This window comes from Centroberyx affinis, unplaced genomic scaffold, assembly GCF_046629955.1.
Source record: "Centroberyx affinis isolate AG114_WGS23_722 - 3 ecotype Tasmania unplaced genomic scaffold, CSIRO-AGI_Caff_v1 ptg005529l_1, whole genome shotgun sequence".
In the NCBI taxonomy this organism is placed as follows: Eukaryota; Metazoa; Chordata; class Actinopteri; order Beryciformes; family Berycidae; genus Centroberyx; species Centroberyx affinis.
In genome coordinates, this window is record NW_027282777.1 from 25,001 (window position 1) to 43,447 (window position 18,447).

At 43.0% G+C, this 18,447-nt stretch overlaps 2 protein-coding genes and 1 non-coding gene across 4 annotated transcripts in view; 1 reads left to right on the forward strand and 2 right to left on the reverse strand.

Annotated features, from left to right (window-relative positions):
- Positions 1–13,855, reverse strand: part of hycc1 (hyccin PI4KA lipid kinase complex subunit 1) — a 23,731-nt gene extending 9,876 nt beyond the window's left edge. For both annotated transcript variants that reach the window (XM_071546884.1, XM_071546885.1), the window contains exons 1-6: positions 13,719–13,855; positions 5,537–5,618; positions 4,600–4,701; positions 4,053–4,232; positions 2,369–2,449; positions 2,141–2,256 (exon numbers count right to left, since the gene is read on the reverse strand). In XM_071546884.1, coding sequence (XP_071402985.1) covers positions 2,141–2,256; positions 2,369–2,449; positions 4,053–4,232; positions 4,600–4,701; positions 5,537–5,587 — 530 coding nt within the window. In that variant the 5' untranslated portion in view covers positions 5,588–5,618; positions 13,719–13,855. The remainder of the gene's footprint in view (positions 1–2,140; positions 2,257–2,368; positions 2,450–4,052; positions 4,233–4,599; positions 4,702–5,536; positions 5,619–13,718) is intronic.
- A 376-nt stretch (positions 13,856–14,231) lies between these two features.
- LOC139667433 (uncharacterized) lies at positions 14,232–18,369 on the reverse strand. Its single transcript, XM_071546886.1, has 4 exons — positions 18,240–18,369; positions 17,491–17,569; positions 17,012–17,233; positions 14,232–15,988 (listed from the first exon to the last, which is right to left on the reverse strand). The coding sequence occupies exons 1-4, from the start codon at positions 18,291–18,293 to the stop codon at positions 15,594–15,596; spliced, it is 750 nt and encodes a 249-aa protein (XP_071402987.1). The 5' UTR covers positions 18,294–18,369; the 3' UTR covers positions 14,232–15,593.
- Positions 16,384–16,455, forward strand: trnah-gug (transfer RNA histidin (anticodon GUG)). The gene has a single exon. It is a non-coding gene; the product is annotated as a tRNA-His (tRNA).
- Positions 18,370–18,447: the final 78 nt, after the last annotated feature.

Consider the following 18,447-nt stretch of genomic DNA (forward strand, 5'->3'; position numbering starts at 1 on the left):
GATTACAAAAGCAATTCTGTAATCATGAGACATTGGTGAATTTAAAATTGCAGCATTAATGAAGAATTAAGCATGCATCGATTTGTTTAATAAGGTGCAGTACTTCATTAGGCCCTGGGGAAACTACAAAAACTTAATAATCTGACAACTACTGATATGATGTACAAATTAAGATCAAAGCATTTCTATATGATCATAAACAGCTGTTGTTTTGTCACATAATAATTCTTTAGGTGTAAAAACAAAAGATTTACCATATATTTCTGTGAGTAAGCTTTTCCATGTTTGCTTATGAGAAAGGCACTGATGAAAATTTTGCAGATGTTCACCATGACCTCCTAAACTTCTATTAGATGACTGTTATTATTAACATTTCTCACATCAACAGTCACATCAACTGAGGCTAAACAGTCTGTCCTAATTAAACCGTCCAACACAGATCTGAAGGTCAGGCTGAGAACTCACATCACAGCAACCATGAGAGGTTGGCTGCAGCGGGGCGTCATTACATTAATTTAAGAAACCCTAACAGCCATGAAACAACTTCAAACATAACACAGCTGGAAAACCAAATACCATGGCAGAAGTGAGCCCGGCACCCTCCAGGTCACAAGGACAGACACCAGCAAGGACGGAGTGTGCTGCCGTAATTGAACACATAAACAGCCGGCGGCAGCAACAGAACAAACCCGTCCCGAACATGACAGATTGAGTGAGAAGAGGAGCATCACTGCCACTGAAAAAAGTTTAAATTAGTCTACCATACTTAATAACTAGGGGTGGGAATCACAGAGTAACTCACGATACGATACTATCACGATATGTTGCCCACGATAACGGTGGTATCACGATACAGCGATTCTGCGATACTCGATATATTGCAAGACAATTCATCTACGATACATCACGATATCTGTGTAACTGAAGAAGAAAAAATACCCCTAAAAAGGCAAAAAGCAGGAACTGTGGTGCCTCTCTGATTTGCTTTCCCCCGCTGTCCACCATTTTCCCCTCTGTGAGTTATTCGTCTTCTTCACCGCAAGTTAGTTAACTTCCGTTCACTTTACCCTCATTCATTTGATAAGCGCCACCGCGAGGAGTCATTAAGTAGTGACTCTGGTAAGTCAAAATGGTAACAGGCTTAATGCGGGGGAATCCGTTTAGAGCGCCCGCATGTTTTAATAAAAATATCGTTATTTGGCGCCAGTGTATCGATAACGTATCGCGAGAGGAAGTATGATGATATATTCCAGTATCGATATTTTGTCCAACCCCTATTAATAACACTGTCGGAACGAATGTCAAAAATTCCTAATGAATTAAAGAATGTGTCACAAACAGCGCTTTGTTTATATTAAACTGAAGGCATCACTGGCTCTTCACACCTTGGCTCGCTCTTTTACTAGCCTGCTAGTTTGTCATTAGCACACAGACACACACACACTTGCTGGCAGCATCATGGCAGAAAACACTCCTGATGAGATTACTACTCTTCCTAAGTTAAGCAGCGATGTTTGGAAGACTTCTGGATTCCCCTCAGTAAAGGCAGTAGGCAAGACTCCTAACCCAGTGATTAACTCTCTAACCCTAAATAACAAAACACAAACCCAAATCTTTCAAGAAACTGAAAAACCGCATGACATGAATCAACTCCAGACAGAATCACTAATCGGTTTATGACAGCATGTAAATTTTATATTAATATTCAAATTTCAGTCAAATTTGACTCTCCTCCTTTCGGGGCAATTGAGAGCTGTAGTTAATCTAGACAGCCTATAATTTTAACCACACCAAGAATTAATTTCTCATTTACATGCTGCACAGCCCAATAAAATAGCAACATCAATTGTGAGGATCTACATGGCTTTCTTATGAGCTCTTCAGAAAAAAAACCCAACAACAACCTTAACAAAGAAAGGCCTACAAGGGCACAGACTGCTTCTGTTGATACATTTGGCCATTTGTCCTCCTCCGTTTCTGTTTTGGTTGTTGGCTGGTTCTTGCCGCCAAGTCAGAGTAGACAGGTTGGCAGCCTGCTGCCGGGAGGGCCCGTTATAAAACGATCACAAACTCCACCCTGCTGATACGCCCCCGCCCGCCCGGGAGACCTTAAAACGAGCACGCCCACTGAGCCTCTCACCTGTTCTGAGCTGTAAAGGTCTCTCTCTGGAGGTGCGGCCCGCTGTACACCACCCTGCTCAGCCCGTGATTGGCCAGGGCTCCTTCTGTTAGGGCCATGGAGCCAAAGGTCGAAGGCTGGAGGTGGGGAGATGAAGTTGGAAATAGCTCACATTTTCAGACGGAGCATTTCTGCAAATGCACATTGAGGTTTGTGTGCGTGTGTCTATGTGTGTCTGCACTCACTCACCTCGTGGTATACTGAGGGCTTGGAGAGGGAAGGGACGGTGAAGGATAATATTTTACTTTGTCCATCTTTATCAGCTATTTCCTGTGAAAGAGAAAGACAGGAAGACAAAGAGAAAATGTCTGTGTGGGGGCGACAAAAACAGAGGCTTTTTTTTGTGTGTGTGCCCTAAAGCTCTAGAGTGTGTGCGCTTATCTCTTCCAGCACACTCATTTGTTATGTGTGGGTGTTTGTGTGCGTACCTTAGGGTCTCCGTTTCCCTACTCTTGTCTGTGGGGACGTGTGTCTGTGTGTGTGTGTGTGTGTGTGTACACCCTGGGGTTTTCGTGCCCCCTCTGTGCATGTTAATGTCAAATAGATTAATGGCAGCAAGCCAGCCGGTGTGTGTTGAGTGACAGCTGACCTATTCTGCTATTCAGAGTGGAGGTTAAGGGACGCTGCACTTTACACATGGACAGAATATAGAGAACAGACATGGCTGCTGTATAACACATAACATCATGAACAGAAGTTAGGCTCCACTTTATGTAATACTCATACACCATCACTTAAATATATCATCATACACACACCTGAAACCAGGCAGTGTACAATCGAAACAAATTAAAGCTGAACCACGCTCATTCTGGGGTTGACACAATACCACAGTTTCAGGCAACAACATATCCGAACACATACACTACCAGTCATACGCATTTTTATTATTTTTCACATTTTAGAATAATAGTAAAGATATCAACTATGAAATAACTAACACAAATGGAATTATGCAGTGGCCAAATGTTCAACAAATAAAAACAATCTTATATTTTACATTTTTTAAAGTAGTCACTCTTTGCCTTGATGGAAAGGCAAAGGCTTTGGAAAGAAATTCATACATAGGCATCAACTTCACTATGTATGCATGTCTAAAAAACTAATTTCAAGCATTTAAGCATATGCCTTTAGATCAAAATGGCTTTAAGATAATGAAAAACATAGTACATTCAATCAGGTGTGTCCAAACTTTTGACTGGTAGTGTACCTGATTACAACACTATGGCAAAGAGTTAACAGAACTTGATTGCTGTTTAATATCCAGTGTTGGCACGTCCCTGTGGGATGTCTTGGGGCCTCTGTGGGCTGCGGTGCATGCTAGATACTTGCACTGTCACTGAGTTTCCATTCCCCTCTTGATTCCCCATATTTCCTCTCCACTCCACCCTCCACTGTAGCTGTCTAATAAGGCAGAAATGCCCTAAAATAATCTTTCAAAAACATGACACAGTGCCCAGAAATAGCTGAGTGGTTTAGTCCCCTGCCACTGAAACCACGTGTGTACGCCCACTTGCCAAGGATCGAATCCCGCCAGAGCTTTCTCTCCTGTGTCTCTTTTCTGAAAGGTTAAGTGAGGGAACTCTCCTTCAAAAATGATTTAAAAAAATAATAATATAATAATAAAAAAAAACATGGCAGTTTTTCTAGTAGTTTCTTATGTTATTATACACTTTTGACTTGGTTACCAATGATTGGTAAACATTTTATTGTTATCAACATGTGCTGCTGTCCTGTACTGATCATAAACAATACTTTGGGATCAGCAGTGTCCTAAGAATTTGGTATGGTGAAACTTGAGTATCGTGCACACATACAAACACACACATACACACACACACACACACCCTTCTGCCTCCATCCTCTCCCCTACCAGGTTGTAAATGCCCAGCAGCAGGGCCTCGATGCAGCCGGAGGTGTGGGGGTCCCTGGCTGCGCTGACGGACAGCAGGCTCCACAGGAGCTCTGGGAGGAACTGCAGTGTGAAACGCTGCAGCCGCGGCTCACCGCTCCGGTAAAACTCAAACAGCTGGTGGCACACCGGCTCCAGCAGCTGGGGGAGCACAGGAAACAGGGAAAACAGGCACACAGAGTCCTTGAGTTATTACACAGCATCCAACTACAAAAACAGTAGGTAACCATCAATATGCTGCTAATGTAGGCCTAATGGTTATTGCATTTGGCATTTATGGTGCATCAAGTGGGTATTTCAGGATGGAGTATACTGGTATAGTAAAGTAGACAAATGATCACAGAATTCTTTGGGAAAGAGAAATCAGTGTGTTTGACAGCCAGACAGACCCATAAATAAATTGAAATAATGAGAAAAAAAATATTTTGTGCATCTGGCTAACTGGGTAATCCTGTTTTTACAAATATACCCCCTGGTAATTGTGCGTGGGTTGTGTGTGTGTGCATACATCGCTGTAGTTCTCTCGGATGACTTTGTAGAGTGCCGGGACCAGGGCGCCTTTGTCTTTCAGTGATGCGGCATAGTTGGACACAGCACTGTCAGGGAGGGTCTGAAACACACACACACACACACACACACACACACACACGTTAAATGCCAATGTCTATTAATTCAAGTCTTACCCACATTCTAATAATAAACACACACCACAAGAATTCAATAAGTCACTACTGAATAGCTAAGCATTTGTTAATTCACTCACAGCAGGTAATTGATATTTATCTGTAAAGCGGTCAGTGCAGTTTTCAAACTTGTCATGTACAGTCCATTATTCCTAATACTGCACACATTAAGTCCATGATACACAGACATCGTTTTGAGGCAATGGAGGTGGGCTGGGTTATCTTTAGCAGAGATGCTATTGGCAAATGCGACCAAAATCAATGTGAATAACAGTGAGCTGTAAGGAAAACAGCTACAGCAATACTTTCTGTTTGCAGTAACTGCAGGCAGAACGGTTCAAAATGACAGTTTGACAGCGTCTAGAGCTGTGCACAAAGACGGAGAGTGATAGTGAAAGAAGCTATCAGTCACATCAATCTGCTTCCACTAAGAGGTCAACCTCACTGAGAGTGGATGACAGACTGGTCCTTGCACAGGAAAATCTCATCTGCTCCCGTATCATTACACCTCATCAAGTCTTGGCTTTGCTACCAATCACGTATCTGTGAGTGCTTGTGTTTGAGTAGGAGCAGGCAATTTGTTTGGCAAGTAAGCACTTCAGAAAAAGATGTGTGTGTGTGTGTGTGTGCGTGTTTGTTTATGAGAGAGTTTGCCAATAATAAGCAGCAGAGAGTGGACTGAATACTGATCATGGGTATGTGCTTTCTCATATTTCATTCTCGAAAGACAGACACACACACACACACACAGTAGAGCAATACCTTAAACTCTGACAGCCATTCCTCCACCACTCCTTGGTCCATAGCCAACATCTTCCCTCATCTGCAGTGGAGTCACTTCTACCTACGGGACAGAGAAAAATACATCATCACACACACATTGCACAATTATTGACACTCACGGCAAATATACACTCGCCCCAGCGGGTTTGTATACACACACTCATAGGTTGAACGAGGCTCCCTCCATTTTTGCTAGCCTTCTATTATTTGGTTTTCTAACAAGAGTGCAGCCTCCAGTCACAATAACAAAATTCTATTACCAATGACAAACAATGTCATGCCAATACCGAACAGTTCATGGATACGGCATAGGCATAAATTCAATACTCTGGCGACAAAAAGGCATAAATCTCTCCTTCCCTCTCGCTTTCCCTCTGTTCCCCCTCTGGTTCTCTCTCTCAAGACACACACACACACACACACACCTCTGCAGCAAGTAGCTAACCTACTCTCAACTCACACTCGCAAATCGCAAATCACCCACACAAGGAAGCCTGGCTGGCTTCACTATTGAAGTACTGATGACAAATTGTGGCACAGCAGAATTTAAGCGCACTGTGCTTGTTGCGTAGGCTGTATGGTATGGAACCTTAAGCAACCTTTAAAAACAGAGAGATAGACAAAAATGCTCTTACCTGCTCTGTCTAACAGTCACTCATGGTGCAATGCATGCCCTGCTCCCTCCATCTCTCCACAAGCACTCTGTACATCCCTCTCTCTGTCATATTTATTTCTCCTAGCTCTCTGTCACAACACTCTCAGTGTCTTAAGACTGACTCCTTTTCTTCTTTCTCCTCCTGTTTCCTTCCTTTACATCTTAGGCATTTAGCTTGCACGCATCTATCTTTCTTTCGGTGAGACCTCCATCAGTGTCTCTCTCGCTCTCATCTCACTTGCTTATTCTCTGCTCAGTATCAACCTGGACGGCGTTTCCAACTCTCTCACTGTCATGTCAATTCTCTCTCCGTTTTAGAAAGCATCTGTTGGTTTCTATTCTGACACTGCTGTCCTGCAGTTACATAAGAGCAGACAGCGGTTGATAGGAAGGGAGAGAGAAAGTGGGGTTATATCGATTAGTCTCCCCATCTACTGGAGTCAGCTTAGCCCACTCTGTATCCGGCTGACCCCAGACCTGTGCTTGCTGCTGAGGGCAGGACACCTCCTCCGTGTGTCACCCTGATGGATTATCTGTTTGTTGTCAACTAGCAGGCTGTTTTCAGTGTGGGTATGTGGCATGTCTGAGCTCTGAAACTGCTAGTGCAAGACTAAATTAGTGGTTGGACACAGGAAAAAAGTCCATGTTTGGTATGTTTGGTAACAGAGGCTGAGAGAGAAAGTGAACGAGAGAGGGGAGGAAGAAGTCCTTCTATGTGCACACTTGCCATGCAGAAACATATACTCAGATAAAGACTGAAGACGGAATAATCTAATTCCACTTCACACATGTCACTGGGTGGATGACAGACAGACACACACACACACAAAAAGCAAAAGCAACAACCACTCAACTCCTGAACAGATATTTCAGTCATATTCTATAACGATGGTTCAGTTTTTAGGACATACTATGTTGTGAATCCAAAGGAAAACAGCAGACTGCAGATTCAGATGACTAATACACTTGATGTTCGACAACACACCAGCCTCCCATAACGAATGCATGTAGCCGATGTTGTTTGTGGTCGACTTCAGCCTCTTCCTCTCCCTATTCCTGCTATCCCTCCATATCTCTCCCTCTTTCCTTCCCCTCATCTTCCTGCACACATACATTTCTCTTTAGACCTCTTCCTCCCTCTTCATAATCTGTCGTTCACACATCCAAATCCTGTATTTTGTATTATGTCTGAGTGCTTGTCCCTCCCTGGCAGCCAGGTGTATATTTATAGACTGTGCCAATGACAGAAATGACAAAGGGGGAGGGGAGTCAGTGACTCATGTAATGGTTAGGATTATAAAGAATAGCCTCCATTTAGAAAAATTAGTCTACCAACTCTGTCTTTGTGGCTGTATGTTGTTCTGTCCTTTCATGCTGGTGAAGACAACAAGGAGGACCACAGTATCTAAGGCTAGCGTGTGTGTGTATGTGTGTGTGTATGGTGATGGCAGGCTCCCTTTTGTAAAAAAAATAAAATAAAATACAAAAAGGCTGTGATTAGAGTGGGGATGAGTCAGTCTTGTAAGAGGACAGGTTCTCCTCCTACACAGTCACTTTTAACCCATCAACCCTGCCCATGCTGGCGTCTAGGGCATCCCATCTTGTATCCAGATAAGACTAATCTACATAAAAATGCATAGAAGTAAAACGCACCCCAAAAGGCTTTGAAGAAGGATATCCTAATTGAAAGTGTCCTGACCGGTCATACAGGGTGTTCAGAGATACAACTAACCAAGTAACAACTTTCTGATCACCATACAACAAATACCAAGGCAACATTAATGAACTGTTGACATTACATCTATTGGAACCCTAGAGTACCATGTTGCATGATAAAAACTACTGCCGTTGAAACAATAGTGCAAATGTTTGTGCCAATGTACAGGTCAGTCAGGTTCCTCGTTTAACACTGTCTCTGTTGAATACTGCCTGTCACTGGAGACCAATTTCACTTCCCACTGACTTTGTTCATCTTTTTCAGAAAAAAGTACTATTGTGACATGATGAACTTGAAAATGTGCTCAGTAGAGCACAGACCTCCGCCAAGGCCGACAACACCCGCAAGGAAGTTATGCACCTTTTGGTGATATGCCACACACACCACCACGTCCCCTTTTGGCCAATCGACATGAAAAGTTAATCAGTTCTTCCTTGGCCCATAACCAACCTTCATATTATGCTTCGTGCAAATCCGTGCCCAACTTTTTGAGATATCATGCTAATAGACGGATGGACGGACAGACAGACGCAGGTGAAAACACTACCTCCTTGGCAGAGGTAATAATTACACGGAGGGAGAATAGACTAACTGATGAAGACATGACTTTCACCTGTTTTGGAGTAAAAGAGACGTGTGTAGCATGGCAGCCTTTCTAGGAGCATTTGTTCTTATTGTGACCTTAGTAAAAACAATCATTTTGTCAAACAATTTGTCTGGTGCATTTGGTTAGAGGAAGAGCACACAAATTTCAATGTGAATACTGGAGACAGTGTTTCTCCTAATTCATACAGGAATGATTGCCTTCCACTACATGATAATTGTCCGTTCAAGCAAAAGAAAAAAAAATGAAAATCCATCATTGGGGCTTACTGCTCACTCAAAAAAAAAAGGCAGTGACGGTACAATAAGCATTCAAAAGACAGCCAGTTTTAAACTGTCAACAGATACTGGTCCACACAAGCACACAATATCCTGACTCTAACCTTTTTAGCATCTCTGGCACTCACTACACTGGTGCAAGCAGGTTGTGGGAGAAAATTGAAAATTAATCACCCTGGGAGTAAGCTATTGAGACTAATTATGTCATTTAGGCAGTAGTTTCTCTTCCGTCTCAGTCTGGGTAACTTCTTAGCCCTCTCTGTGTCATTACAGACTTGCAGATCATGGCAGAAATCAATGTGAGCCACAGAGCTCACTGGTTCAAATGATGCAGCAGATGAGCTTCTTCTGTTCAGCTCAACTACACAAGCAGACACACACACGTAATAAAACTAGTGTTGTGGACAGGTGGCTAAGCAGACTTGACAGACAGAATTGAACAAACAGTTAAAGTGATGAATAAGGAGATGGATGATAAATACCGGACATAATAGTGGAGAAGCATGAATAGAACAGATCAATGGCTAAATGAATGGATGGAGGGATAAAGAGATGAGGGATAAAAGGGATGTATGGAGACTCAAGGGGGGGATAACTGAAGAGGAGTGAGACAGTGATGAACAGAGTCAATAAAAGAGTTCATTAGCTTGCCATCTCCGCTGCCCCTGGCAACGTTCCAAGCCAGGAGAGATGGATCAGATAAGGAAGGATACAGAGTGGGGACTGCCTTTACAACACAAGACCCACACACACACACACACACACACACACACACACACCTCTGTGATGAAGACTGGCTCAACAAACAGGTCCATCCAAGCATGGTCTTTAGTAGCCTAGCTGTGGCTTACAGAGTTTTACCAATATAAAGCGCTGATGAAGCCGACTATTTGCCAAGGAGTGACAAAGAATGTGTCATGCATTGCACAACACCAGTGTGTGTGTGCGCGCGTGCATTTGTGTGTGTGTTCACTCTCTGGTTTCACAAAACCTGTTCCTGTGAGCTAGCTACGTTGACAACTTGGTTCCCTCTGAATTCACACCACCCCTCTCCGGCTCTCAAACTACACATACACACTAACAACTAACCCTAACACACACACACACACACAAACAAACACAGAGGGCTGGCAGTCTAAATGAGCTTAGCATTTTTGACTCCACCTCCTTCAGAAGATTTCTAATACTCTTCCAACACAAACAGTTCTCCTTAGTTTACATTCCTAATCCTTGTTGCGAGTGCGTGTGTGTGTACTGACAGAGATGCAGCCAAACACTAGAGGCAAACACATACACGTCACTGTTCACACCCACAACACACCGTTGCCTTCACAATAAAGAATCCACAGGCATGTCAACACTAGTAACATACACTCTTTCTAGCAGACGACTTCTGTTCTCTGGTTCCTAGTAGTGAAGTGAGAACGTACCTGACTGGGAGAGCCGGCGGAGAGAGTTTAGGCTAGTCCAAATGTGAAACCCACACACATACACACTCCTCCCTGTCGCTTACCTCACTTCCTATTACACACACACACACACACAAACAGACACACACACACTTTGGCATCTTCTTTTTCAGTCAGGAAGTGAATAGGCCAATAAGAATGAAGGCTTGAATGGAGGGAAGAAAGAAACAGAGAGAAAGACCGAGTGGGTGGTTATGCGAGCTACAGAGCTGCCCCAGCTGCTTTTTCCTGTGGTACAGGGTGCAAGCCACACACACAAAATAATAGCACCCACATTACTCAGCTCTAGAGGACACAGAATGCCTGTACAGGCAGGTTCTAAAATGCACCAAATAAGCCAGAAATGATATCAAAATTAGCCAAATTTTCCCCAACTGACCCCAGCTTATGTGGCAGACACACCCAGACTGCTAGTAAACAAACGCTAAACTCAATAAGCTGGACCTGTGACTACACAAAGCTTATTTCAACCATGGCAGTATTACATTATTAGATAAGATTATTAGATTTCAACTTGAATGGAAGTCAAAGCCACGAAGGAGCTATTTTGAGGAGCTGTAGGTGTCCAAGTAAAGGTGGGGGCAGGGTTATGAAGGGGCAGGGCTTCTAACATGCCCACACAGGCTCCCAGTCCTGGACAGAGAGCTCACAGCCTGAACTGACCCCGGCTGCATCGGCCTTTGCTGCTGTTTACACCTTTTATGTCCTTTCCTTGGACTTCCAACATTGGTTTTTGCGCTCTCTGTTCACATCTCTCTAGGGCTGCAACTGACGATTATTTTCATTGTCGATTAATCTGTCAATTATTTTCTCGATTAATCGATTAGTTGTTTGGTCTATAAAATGTCAGAAAATGGTGAAAAATGACGATCAGTGTTTCCCAAAGCCCAAGATGACGTCCTCAAATGTCTTGTTTTGTCCACAACCCAAAGATATTCAGTTTACTGTCATAGAGGAGTAAAGAAACCGGAAAATATTCACATTTAGAAGCTGGAATCAGAGAATTTTGACTTATTTTTCTTAAAAAATTACTAAAACCGATTAATCAATTATCAAAATAGTTGGCGATTAATTTAATAGTTGACAACTAATCGATTAATCGATTAATCGTTGCAGCTCTACATCTCTCCCTCTCCTTGCAGTTTCTATTTCGACCTTTTTTCGTGCCTTCTGTCTGTCAGTCTGTTTCCATTTTCCTTCCTTCTTTATTTGGACCATCTTGGCCTGTGGTTATCCCTGTTGCATCATCGCCTCCCACCTTGCTCTCCCCTCAGGTTTTCTTCAGTAGCAGGTTGCTTTTCTCTCTCTCTCTCACACACACACATACACAGAAAGATTGCCTGTAGCTAAGAAGACATCACAACAGAGTCTGTGGTTTTTGTGTGCGCGTGCGCGCGCGCGTGCGTGTGTGTGTGTGTGTGTGTGTGTGTGTGTGTGTGTGTGTGTGTGTGTGTGTGTGTGAGAGTGTGTGGTCTTTGCTGCTGAGGGAAACGGATAGAGAGATCTGACAGGGAGGAATCCTCTTATAGCAGCCTACGCTCTCCGCTGCCTCTAAGCCAGTGATACATCTTCGTCCCTCCTCTTGCTCCTTCCCTCCAATTCCCCCTCTTCCTTTAGCTGGTGAGCCTGAAGGGATCAACGATTAACATCACAGATTTTTCACTTCTAACTCGCTCTTTTATCTCCCCTTTTCTCCATGCTCTCTCTCTCTCTTCTATCTGCCTTTCTCTATCATGGCAGGTAACTACAGGCTTAGTTCTTCGCTTGTCTTGGCTAGGTAGCTCTCAGGTAACCTATTAATGTTGAGCACTAGGATTTCAGTCTCAAATACCACTTTCTGTTCAGATAATTAGCTTGATTTTCCAGATTCTCTATGGATCTAAAACTAGGCTACATCTATTGATATGTGCCTACAAATAGGATACACCTTTGCTGAAAAATCAATTTTTCCATTTTCCCCCGCTTCTGTGTGTGTGTACATCTAACTCAGTGCAGAATGAAATGAAAGGAGGAGAGATTGCAATAGTTTCTGAACCCAAATGACAAAAATGTTTCATGGGACTGCGGGCATTGGTGCCTTTATCTGTGATGTCGCATGACAACAGACCCAGCGCTACCTTGCTGCTCTGTGACCCGCCAGGCTTCACTGTCACAAAGCATTAAGAGACCGAAGACACTAGCTGCCTGCGACGCTCCACATTAACAAGCCTGTGCATACATGCGAGTACACACATACACATACTAATGACACGACTCTTAACAGTGCATAATCATCCACCCAACAAACTGCCTATTGCTAAAGGGCAAGCCCCTCCAAATGAAACACACACACAAACGAGGAGCAAAAGACAGTCTAAAGGATATAGCCAACAGTATCTCGCTTCAACAATAACTGGCACACGGCCTTTGAGAAGGACACATAGCGCAACACATATTCAACTTTGGATAGCATATAGTGAAAGGAAGAATTCAGGAGCCCATTTCATACACAAGTCTGAAAATAAGACTGCCTCTGGCTCAGTAGCAGAGCTTCATACCAGTCCGTCTCATAAAGGAAACCCGTGGCCATGGTTCTGCTGAGTGGTACTAGAGGAAAGCTGCATCACATGATAGATATCACAAAAATAACAAAAAATCTAACATAGCAGTCTGGAATGGAGACCAAGGCTACAGGTTTCTGTCAAACTCTCACAAACACAGAGACACAAAGAGAGAGAGAGGGAGAGAGAGAGAGAGAGAGAGAGAGAGAGAGAGAGAGAGAGAGAGAGAGAGAGAGAGAGAGAAAGAGAGAGAGAGAGAGAGAAAGAGAGAGAGAGAGAGAGAATAATCAATTGATGAATCCTATCAAGTATGCTTGGCAGACCACACACACACACACACACACACCCCGAATGAAATCAATTGAGGAATCCTATCAAGCATGCCTGACAGACCACACACACAGCTGCCACTAGACAGGACAAAGCCAGGCAGGTACAAAGCCTCTCCAACACACAGATGTGACTGATCCTTACAGTTAGTAAAATGGTTGCAATGAAAGGCTAGCTAAAATTTTGCAAAGACTTCCCATCCTTTCTGTTTTTTCCGTTGTATCTAGCTAACTTTAGCTAGTAATTATGTCACTTTCCAGGCACTGCTAACCAGCTAGTTTGTCACATAGACAACTAATGACCTAAAGCTTGCGTTTAGCCATGTGAAATGCTGGCTGGCAACTTTCAGGTCTCCAGCTATTGCAAGCATTAGCGTTAACAGCCAGATCGTTTATGTATTTTCTAGCTTAACGTGCTAACCATTGGCAGCCGGACACTATAATCCCCTGCCGTCACACACTCTCTTGAATGATTTCGAGCTGTCAATGTGGTTGCTTACAGATTAGCTAGCTAGCTAGCTTGGCTAAGGCGCGACACGAAGTAGACTGGGAAGTTGTACTTTACTTACTCGCATGCTATCTGTCAATTTCCTGGTATCGTTGTCCTGTATCACTCCGACTAGACGAGTAAACGGCTATCACTTACTCCATAAATCTCCTCAATAATTCAACAACATCAGCCCCTTCCATCTTCATTACTTTCTCCACTCAGACTACCTTGAACTGAGGACTCTCCGCAGAGTGGCAGAAGTCTGAGCCAATGGGTGAGCAGTATATAATCTAACTGCCGCGCCCCCAAAAATAGCGACCAATCAGATTAGCTGTAAGGCCGCATGTTAATAATTTCCACGATCATGGTAAGTTGTCACTGTCACTGCTCTTTGACAGCAGAAAGTGCACTATCAAAGATACCATTAATAAATCACATTAATAAATCATTTCATGACATTTAACGTTTTATTTTATTTTCAGAATAATAGATAATAAATCATATTAACTGTGTTTACATTGATCTTTGCCAATTAATTTGCAAATCACATTTGATCAAAATAAATCACATTTTGATTGTAAGTATAGTCTGTTGCACATTTGGGCTATTTGTGCTTACTAAATCCAAACAACAATCTAAATGAAGCTATATAGGACATAGACAATATTAGTTCACCATATTAAACATATATATATATATATATATGTTGATTGCTTAATTTATTTATTAATTCATAAATGTATTTACTTTTAATTTATTTCCCTAGCCTTTTGATTGAGAGATAAAAAACATCTCTCTGTGATGCTGTGCCCAGCACTTAGCGACAAATTGACCTGTAAAGGTTAAGTTTGCAAAAAACAAAACAGCACTCTTAACTGTGGCTGTCTGATAAATAATGCAGGACAACTGACCTCAGCAGCAATGGATTTGCCTTTTACATAACCACAAAACCAATTATCAAGATGGCATATGACCATGAGTTTGTTTGCTTCTATGTTTATTGGAGCTGAAAATCTGCTCAGTTTTTAATAAATTCATAAATGTATTGGGTCGGTGTGACGACTAAGCAGCAATTCTGTTGCCTCTGCATCTTACAGCAGAGCAGCTGACAATGTCAGCAAAGTCTACACTCACACAAACCACGAGTTCCACTCTCAGTGCTGATAGAAGAGACTTTGGTCTGTTTTATGGTAGGCTATAGCATGTGAGCAGAAAGTCGTTAATCCAGTGACAACCAGCTTATTACTGCATATGGAAAACCACACAGTAATCTTTCCCCATAGCAAATAATATAATTTTCTTTATTAGAGATTGCTATGTATTGAGTACTTTACACTGGTTCACTAACAATTCTAAAATAAAATTATGTTATTTGATCCAAAATAAAAAAAATAAAATAAAAAAAAAATGCCAATACTGATCACTTACACCTGAATATTATACCAATCCTCATCCCTGTAGTTCTCTATAGGTGCATCAGGTTGTACAGTGTCAATTCTGATAATTAAGAATATGAAGAGGAATGTAATCATTGCCAGTTACAGAAACAATCACCATGGGGCATCAGAAATAAGTAATGGGGCATTTTCTAAGCCATAGACGTGGACTGAATCTGAATGGAGCTGAAGGAGCTCAGTATGAAAGTGAGGGAGCAATGCCCCCTAATGCTGTCTTGTAGAACCCGAACTGTGCTGAAATTATACATACATATACAGGAAAATACAATCATCAGTACATTTTTAAATGTGAGTGTGAGTGTCTGCTAAATTTAATAAGGTTTTAATAAGATTTAAAAAAGGCAGGAATGGTCACAGTTTAAGTCGTCATGTATCCTCATACAAAGGTAACACATACAAGAGAAGTATTTCAGAGACAACAGTGACATGCAAAGCTGTATGTACATATAAACACACACGTGAGGTTGTGTGCGTCTGTGTGTGTGTGTGTGTGTACACTAGAGACTAGCCCCAGCTATCTGAGCAGCCTCGGTGAGGACCTCCCCAGCTCGTTGTTTGTATCCTAGTGACAACTCTTTCGCCCTCCTCACTTCCTTCATGCTCTCCTTCAGGTTCTCATCCAGCCTTCCCCGCTCCTGGTAGGTCAGCGCCGCCTCCCTCACTAGCTCCGCCATTCGCTCCTCGCTACGCAGCAGCCAGCCGATCAGCTCCTGGAGTTTGGTTCCCACCGAGACGGTCGCCTTGGCGTCCTGGGACGCGGCCCTCAGTTCACCCTGAGCCAGTCGCAGGTGGGGAGGCAGCGGCTCGTCCTGCTCGCCCTCTGACCCCAGAGGAACCACAGAGAGAGAGAAGTCGTAGCCCTTCATCTGGAGGGAGACTCTGTACTTGGCCTCTGGAGAGAGAGAGAGAGAGAGAGAGAGATAGAAATCTTTCGAGTTTTGCTATGAACTGAATTGAATTACAAAACTGAACATTACTGAACTGCTTTTGATTATACTATGATATGATTGTTGATATTCATTAGATTAATTATTAGACAATGTTGCAATCCTACCCCATCTGAAATACTGTACTGCTTTGGCAACATAGGTTTTGATTTTTTCCATCATGTCAATAAAGCATATTTGAATTTCAGAAAGAGAGAGACACAGAGAGAGAGAGAGAGACAGAGAGGTAAACCCTGATTCAGCAGGATGAAAGAAGAATGATGTGGCGCGTGTGTGTGTGTGTGTGTGCACTAATGGATGGTATTTCCCAGCCTCCAGAACACCACAGTCCAGGCAGCTTGCCGTGATCGTATAGTGGTTAGTACTCTGCGTTGTGGCCGCAGCAACCCCGGTTCGAATCCGGGTCACGGCAGTCAGTTTTGATAGAGAGACACAGACAGAGAGAGGGTGTGAGAGTGGAGGGATGTGTTACAAACCAGAACTGCTGCTCCTTCCCTCCGTTCCCTCACTGTGAATTTTCTCTCCTTGATAATGGTAAAAACTACAAGAACTTATTTGGACTCACTTGCACTATACAGTATGGTAAGTGCCCATACCTTATAGGGAAGGGGCAATATGGTTGTCTCACGATGCGGTTCAATACGCGATATGGGGTTCACGATTCAATACAACCACGATACGATGTAATAAATAAAAGTTGCACAGTCAACAAAGTATGATTGTGGGGACAGTTGTCTGCATTGGTATTTCTATGCTTGTGTCGTGTACCGGTCCAGGTGGCTCGCCGTGATCGTATAGTGGTTAGTACTCTGCGTTGTGGCCGCAGCAACCCGGTTCGAATCCGGGTCACGGCAGTCAGTTTTGATAGAGAGACACAGACAGAGGGAGAGAGAGAAACAGAATAGCAGGACATGGTCACCTGTACTGGCAGGTAGCCAGTAACGTTTGAGCGTGTGCGTGCCACTCACCGTGCTCCTCTCTGATCTTCTTCACACATTCGCTTAGAAACAGCGTGTCGTCGTGGTTACAGCCGTAGGTCTGTCGCAGGTTGATGATGTGTCGGACCATGGCCTCGTAGCGTCCCTGCTGCTCGTTGAACGTCTCGGCCACGTCACAAAACCTCTGGTCCAGCTCCAACACACACACTCGCCTCATCACCAGCCTGCCGCTCCGCCTCAGGGTCTCTGCATCTGGGGAACACACAGAATGTTATGCAACACACACAAAACCACATGTAATGTTAACTAATACACCCGCAATGTTACACACTGATGACTTCTGCTGAAACCCCGTACAGTGTTGAGACACACACATGAACATCTGGGCCTACTGAACTCTTAGGAATGTCAAATGATTCAACTCTTGTACTGTTGTAAGTCACTCTAGGTAAAAGCATCAGCTAAATGCCTAAAATGTAAATGCAGAGGTAAACTGAAAGATGAGGTACCAGTGTGTGTGGGCCGGGTCTGCCTCGCTGATTCAGGTTTGTTTGGTTCTGACGGTCTGGGCTGCAGGAGCGGCTGCCTCTGGAATGACAGAGGATAGAGGAATTGAGTTTAGCACCACAGTTTTAATTATATTAATCTCATTATGTGTTTTTTGCTGACATGTTTCAAAGACAGACACAACACTAAGCAACTAGTACAGACCCACGTTATTACTTTGTCATAATCTGATAATCTCAATGCAGCAACCCAGTTATAAAGTCACATCCCAAACAAAATAAAAACACTAATATTCCTATAGGGATTTATAGTGTGCCTGTGGTAGTCCATACTTCATGGTGACTTTATCGCACTTTATGGTATAGGTCTATTTCATCGCTTATGGTATCACTATAATATTCCTATAGGTATTTATGGTGTTTGGTGGTGCTCATCAGTGGGATTATAGTGACTTTTTCGTACTTTACCTATTTGTTTATCATCCAAGATGTCACTATAATATTAATATTGGGATTTATAGTTTTGCTGTGATATCTGTATAGTATCCTTCTCAAAATGAATGGCATATGGTTCTTTTCCGTTAAGAGTGTGATCTGCTAAAACCACGTTATTAGCTACTTTGTCATGAATTAATCCGGTAACCTCACTGCAGCAAACCCAGTGATAAAGTTTCACGCCTCACATCCCGAGTGACGCCATCTAACAATCTGACTAATAATCACATACAGCTCAGTATAATGTAAATTCATACCTCGTCCTCGGAGTTTTCGCCGGAGAAGCAGCAACAGCAGAATAAACTGGACATTTTGCAGCTCTGCTGGCTGTTAATTTGTTTTTCAGGTCAATTACCCCTGACAATTCATCTGTGGCCCGCATTCCACATGACGTCAGCGTCATGCGACTCCTGAAAAACTTTTCTTCCTGGTATTTTTTATTTTTTTTTACTGTACAGAAATGAA

Excerpts from the sequence above, each read along its gene's own strand:
- LOC139667433 (XM_071546886.1), bottom strand. The coding sequence starts at position 18,293 with ATGTCCAGTTTATTCTGCTGTTGCTGCTTCTCCGGCGAAAACTCCGAG. Across the intron at positions 17,570-18,239 it reads GCGAAAACTCCGAGGACGAG|AGGCAGCCGCTCCTGCAGCC; the intron begins GTATGAATTTAC and ends CTGTCATTCCAG. Across the intron at positions 17,234-17,490 it reads GACCCGGCCCACACACACTG|ATGCAGAGACCCTGAGGCGG; the intron begins GTACCTCATCTT and ends TGTGTTCCCCAG.